Source organism: Pipistrellus kuhlii, unplaced genomic scaffold (genome assembly GCF_014108245.1).
Source record: "Pipistrellus kuhlii isolate mPipKuh1 unplaced genomic scaffold, mPipKuh1.p scaffold_m20_p_4, whole genome shotgun sequence".
Taxonomy (NCBI): domain Eukaryota; kingdom Metazoa; phylum Chordata; class Mammalia; order Chiroptera; family Vespertilionidae; genus Pipistrellus; species Pipistrellus kuhlii.
In genome coordinates, this window is record NW_023425540.1 from 58,913,697 (window position 1) to 58,919,907 (window position 6,211).

Sequence of the window (6,211 nt, forward strand, 5' to 3'; positions counted from 1 at the left end):
AAGCAGGGAGAAGACCAGCACCCACATTCAAGGGCCCCTCAGGTCTCAGGTAACAGACTTTGCGTATGAAGGGGGAGCCCAGCACACACTCCTGAGAGGCCCCTCAGGAAGATTCTTTTTTGTGCAGTGCCATTAAAAGCAGGGCTGCTTCAGAAACAAAAAGCCACATGTTATGATTCCCTTTATATGAAACTAGAGGCCTGGTGCATGAAATTCATGTACTTGGGGAAGTCCGTCAGCCTGGCCCGAGCCCTTCCACAGTCCAGAAGCCCTTGGGGGGTGTCAGACTGGCACGGGCCTAAGCCATCTGTCAGACATCCTTAGTGCTGCTGTAGAGGCGGGAGAGGCTCTGCCACTGCCGCTGCACTCACCAGCTGTGAGTCGAGCTTCTGGCTGAGCAGCGCTCCCCCTGTGGGAGCATCTGCCCCCTGGTGGTCAGTGTGTATCATAGTTACCAGTCATTCCGCCATTTGGTCAATTTGCTTATTAGCCTTTTATTATATAGGATGTCCAGAATTAGACAAATCCAGAGACAGTTAGTAAAATGGTAGTTTCTGGGGACTAGGGTATAGGAGAAAAGGGGAGTGACTGCTGATGTGTGTAGGGTTTCCTTTTGGGGAAATGAAAATGTTTTGAAATCAGATAGTGGTGATGCTTTAAAAATTCTATGAATATATAATACTAACAACTGAATTGTTCACTTTAAAAAGGCTTCATGTGAATTATAGCTCAGCAAAAGGAGCAGGTAAATCTATCTTAATAATGGAGGTTCCTCTTATTATTCTGTAGTCTGCCTTCTCTTATCAGGAATAGAGGAAAGTAAGGAGATTAAGGAAATTCTGTCAACAGCTCTTGATAACGAGGCGGCTAGAATTAAATTTCATGCTGTCTATCCATGAAACGCCTGGTGGCCAAAGAGTTTGGAAATGTAGAAGGTTACAGGCTGAAGTTATGTCCACAGAGAGCGAGGGTCACCTGGAGGAACATGTTGTCCTCCAGGAGCACTGGCCGGCCTTCAGCTGTGTGCCTGCTCCAACATGCCAAGCCCTGACCTGGAGCCAGGTGCACCTGAGCCCACCCACAGATTTCCCAAGGCAGTGAGTCATAAGAAAAGCAGGAAGCCAAATGAGCTTTTCCAAAAGCCATTTCTGCACCCTACAGCTAGGCCCAGTGCTGACCATTAGGCACAACCTGTGGACACCTCTGTGATGGTCCAATAAGAGGAAACAGCAGGAGCAAACGCTGACAGGTGACAAAAAGAAGGGTTAGACATAATTTGGCAAGATCGTCAATTCCTTCTAGAGGTCACAGCAGTCATTTCACGCCCTATTTAAAACCCACCAAGGCTGCCAGAAAACATGCAAACTCCCTACAACAACTTGCAATAAAACACACTTCCTGTAACAGCCTCTGGCCGGGCTGGTAGCACCTGCCCCTCTCGGTCCTTCCTCACTGCTCTTTCCTCTCTCAGCACCCTCTGCCCAGGCCTGGCTCTGCACTTGTCTGGCCCCTTCTCACTCCTCAGGTCTTAACTCAAATAGGATCTCAGACAAATACTGGAGTCCTTCCTGTCATTCTCTGCTGCGGCTCCCTGTTGATTTTCTTTGGGGAGCTTACCACACTCTCTCACTACTTTACTTTTTACTGTGGTTTATCCTAGTAGTCTGTTCGTTCACAGAGGGTGGAGAGCATATCCACCTTAGTCCCTGGCCAATCTAACCTGCTGCCACAGTGCCTTGCTCGTGGCTGGCATTTGATTTTGGCTAAATAGATGAACGTGTATTTTTAAATATAAATCTGGCGAGGAAGCCCAGGGAAAATGACAAGAACAGTTAAAGTGAAGGTGATCACAGACCACACTTGAACTAACACTGATTTAGATGCTATTAATACCACCATGTTCAAGGGCTTTCTTTCTGGCAATGATATAATCACATGGACTAAGTAATGAACAGACTTGAGTAGACGAACAGAACACGGGTTGCCTGAATGCTTATTGACTGGGGGTGGGGTGGGGGAAGGCTGTATGTTTTATTCTGTGCACACAGTCCCAGGTCTCCTTGAAACTCCCTCACAAAGCAGAGACCAGGTAGACTCCTGGGCTATTCCCAGGGTCAGCAGGCCATTTCCTCCACTCCCGCCCCATTCACCCCATCTTCAATAGTAACAAGCACAGGTTACCGCTGTCACTTTTCAACAGGGATTCTCAACATTGACTGCACACTAGGATTCTTAAAAATTATAAAGGATTGAGGATTTTTAAAAACCCCAAACCGAGGCCAATTATATCAGAATCTCTACGGGTGGAAGCCAGGCACCAGTATTTTTTAAGGCTCCTCAGGTAATCCAATGGGCAGTCAGGGCTGAGAACCACTGTTTCAGGGAAAAGTCCAAGTATCCAGAGGCCAACCTTGACTCAGTTCCCATAGTCACAGAATCTTCTATTTATTTTGATGGTAAAAGAGTTGGATCTTCCAAAAGGAAACATCCTATGAATAAACACTAATCCAAAAATATTCATTATTTCCTGAACTTTTGCTTAAACCATTAAATTCCCTTTATTCGACTTTTAATACCTTTCCAATTCTTATTACAATATATGGCACATTGTCCTTTTGCCTCAGAATATTCAAGTAGAAAACAAAATGTATATACTTGATGAATGATTATAAAATATATAAAACCCACTTACCTGATCTACACAGAAATGAAAATGGCCCCAGTTAGAATTAATCCTCTCCAGGTCAGAGAAGCAGCATATTCACATTCTGTCCACGTCTTCAGTCACATCCACGTCTACACACCCCCAGATCAACCTATCTATTCCACCTACGGAAGACTTTCATCTTTCTAAAGCCCACAGAAATGATCTCATCAGACCAACACAGGGGTTATGTTTCACATAAGATTATGTACCAAATGGCACTGATGTGGAGGGGAAGGTTGGATTTTTTCCCCCATTCTATTCAGTATTTATGAAAATCCAGATGCTTTGCTAACTCGATATAATTCAAACAGTGAGGCAATACTAAGCTGCCACACCCAATTTGTTCTAAATGTGATAAAATCTAGAGCACAAACCTGAAAAATGCTTTAAAAGCTTTCTTTTTAAAAGAGCTCCTGCAAGTAGACTATACAAACGGAAGAAAAGTAAAGGAGTGTAGTGTACAACTGCATGATTTTGACTGTTACCGCAGACACAGTGATATATGCAAGCCATTCTGAATCAGGGCTGTCTACAAACTTGCTACATACACCATATGCCAGCAGATACAGTTAATGGAAAATTCTATTCTTGTACTCTTTCATTGATCTGGAAGCCAAACTAGTTTTTCTGCTTTGCCTTCGGAATCTTTCGGTATCCCATAAAACCTGGAGGTGCTACAGCGGGTAGTGCTGACGGGATAAAGCTCTTCTCCCCCTGAAGACTGACATCTCCAAATGCATAAGCAAGCAGTATCCCAGATGTAGCTAGACTCTCTGGAGTGCCAGGACATATACCGGATTAACATAGTAACTATTAGTTACGTAATTTCAATGTAATATACCGGATTAACAAAGTAACTATCAGTTAGGTAATTTCAATGTAATTGTTCAAATCAAAACTTCTGAGACATATTTCCTCCCTTCCAATGATAGACACAGGTGTAATAATGTGTTATCTGTGCCTTAGCCTCCTAGCAGCCTTTATTTTTGTCCCTGTGGTTGAGGAAAATTGTAAAAAGCAATTCAATGAGAGGAAAACCCACCAGCTTTCATGGGAAGTAGAGTAAAAATTCATTTTGGTGAAGAACAATTACTTGTCAAATGCACAGAAAAATGAAATTGTACAATATTTCAAAATAAACACTGTAAAGTAAAAACAACCTCAACAAATAAATTCAGCCCCTCATCTGATAAGATTCATTTGTAATTTAGTTTTAACTGCATAAATTATTTATATAACCAATGAGCTATATTTGAGATACATTTCATAAGGTTTTTGTTTTTATATTAGTGTTTCCCAGTTGCTCAAAATAAGTGGCAAGCCTTTTTTATTTATTTATTTTTTTAAATTAAATATATCGGGGGAACATTGTTTCATAACATTATATAAGTTTCAGGTATACAGTTATAGGATATATTATGTGCATACTACAGTGTGTGCTCGCCACCCAAAGTCTAGTCTCCTTCCCTCACCATATATTTGACCCCCCTTTTATCTTCTTCATCCTCCTCCTCTCCCATTCCCCTGTGGTAACCACCACACTGTAGTCCATGACTATGAGTTTGTTTGTGCTTTCTATTTTATATCCCACATTAGGAATAAAATCATATGGTTCTTCTGGCAAGCCTTTTTAAAATCAAGACAAAATGCTCCCAGTATCTGAACTCACATTAACTCAGAATTAAGCAAGTCCTAATAGATGGGGTTTTATTGTCTATGTACATGAATATAAGGTGAAACACACATTAAAATGACTCTTAGGGAGAAGGAATCAGCTCTCCCACCAGGAAAGGCAAGAGGACTCTGTTGTAACACTTTCCATGTGTGCACTCATCATCAGGTACACATCCCGCCGGTATAATCTGATGAGATAAACGTTTCGGCTAGTCATCAAGAGATCAAGCATCCAGTTAAGGCTCTGAAATGTGTAACCCTAAGCAGTCAGTGGCTGCCCTGTGGTGCTCTGACTGCTCTCTCAGGGAAACTGGGGATCCAGTAACTAGGGCAGCCCTGGATGGGGGAAGGGGAGGAAGGATGGTTGCAGGGGGGAGAAGAGGGGGGGGGGTCACTTACGAGACGTAGGCTGGGTAGCCAAATCCTATCAGGTTGCAGAGGAGAGAGGCTCCATAACCGAACATCAGATACAAGGCCAACAGCCCGATGACACCTGCAGACGCGAGGAGAGGCGCGGGTTGAGCGGCAGAGCGGTACTCAGGCCCCACAGCGCCCCCCTCCGCCCTACCCCTCCCCCGCGACGAAACGCCAGTCTGGGCCGCGCTGGACAAAAACAAACCAGGCGGGGACTGGGCCTGCGCCTTCGCGGGGCTCTGCCTTGGGTCTGGGGCTAACGGGAAACTCCCCACCACCACCACCACCCCAACCTTCGGGCCCTACCTCCCGCCCTCCATCCTGCGGCCCCCGACCCCATCCCCCATCCCTTACGGTCGCACCCCAGCCGGGCAGCCTCGCCCCACAGAGGGTCCCGCCTTCGGGATGCGGAGCTCCTGGGAGGGTCTGGCCCCCGCCGCCCCGCGCCTGCTGCCGGGGGACGGGGGGGACAGAAGAGGGGGCCCCCACCCGCCACTCGGCGCCACAGCGAAGCGCCGCCCGGGGACAGACACGTCAGCGCGGCCCTTCCCTGCGGCCCGCGCCCCGGGCGCCCCGCCACCTGGCCGCGGGCACAGGCCGGCGCCCCCCTCCGCCCCCCCGAAGCGGGGCCGCCCCGGGAGGAGGGATCTCGGGCCCTTGGCCTTTCGGGCGGCCCCCGAGGAGGCGGTTCGCCCCCGATCGGTCCCCGACATCGCCTCCCCGAACCCCTTCTCCCCGGCCGCTTCCCCAGCAGCTGGTGCAGCAGCTGCTCCCGGCCCGACGACACCCCGCACCCACCGAGCGCGATGTAGCTCCGGTTCACGCCGGTCTTGGCCTCGAGCTTGGCCAGCAGGTCGGTCATGCAGTTCTTCTCGTGCAGGAACCGGTCGAACCTCTGTCTCATGGCCGCGGACATGGCGGGGACGGTGGTGCGGCCGCCGGGCTGCTCCTGGTGCGGTTACTGCGACGCGGGCGGCGGCGGCGGCGGCGGCGGGCCGGGCGGAGGGCGTGGTGGGCGGGGCCCCGGGGCGGGCGCGTCAGCGCGGCCCCGCCCCCTGCGCCCCGGCCCCGCCCACCACGCCCGCCGCCCGCCCTCGCTGGCTCCGCGGCACGCGCCACGCCCTGGGCGGCGGCGGCGGCGGCCACCGGCCCTGCCAGGGGCCCTCCCCGCGGACAGCCGGAGGCCTCGGGGGGTGAACAGGGCCACGTCTCCCCTGAGCTCCTCCGCGAACGGCCCTGGCGGGGACGGAGGGTGCAGAGAGGCGGGCGCCCTCACGCTCCCACCTGCAGGGCTGAGGGACTGTGTGGTGGACCTGCTCGCCCTGCAGAGACCTCTTACAGACTGAAAGAGCCCTGAAGGCACACCCGCCTTTCTCTTCGTGGCCGAAGCTTTTCTCAGTGTTTTTTAAAAGACCC

General features: G+C 49.8%; 1 protein-coding gene across 2 annotated transcripts in view; it reads right to left on the reverse strand.

Annotated features, from left to right (window-relative positions):
- REEP5 (receptor accessory protein 5) overlaps positions 1-5,792 on the reverse strand; it is a 30,922-nt gene extending 25,130 nt beyond the window's left edge. For both annotated transcript variants that reach the window (XR_004982867.2, XM_036409384.2), the window contains exons 1-2: positions 5,594-5,792; positions 4,781-4,874 (exon numbers count right to left, since the gene is read on the reverse strand). Coding sequence is in view for 1 of the 2 variants with exons in the window: in XM_036409384.2 (XP_036265277.1) it covers positions 4,781-4,874; positions 5,594-5,711 (212 nt within the window). In the remaining variant the exon portion in view is untranslated. The remainder of the gene's footprint in view (positions 1-4,780; positions 4,875-5,593) is intronic.
- Positions 5,793-6,211: the final 419 nt, after the last annotated feature.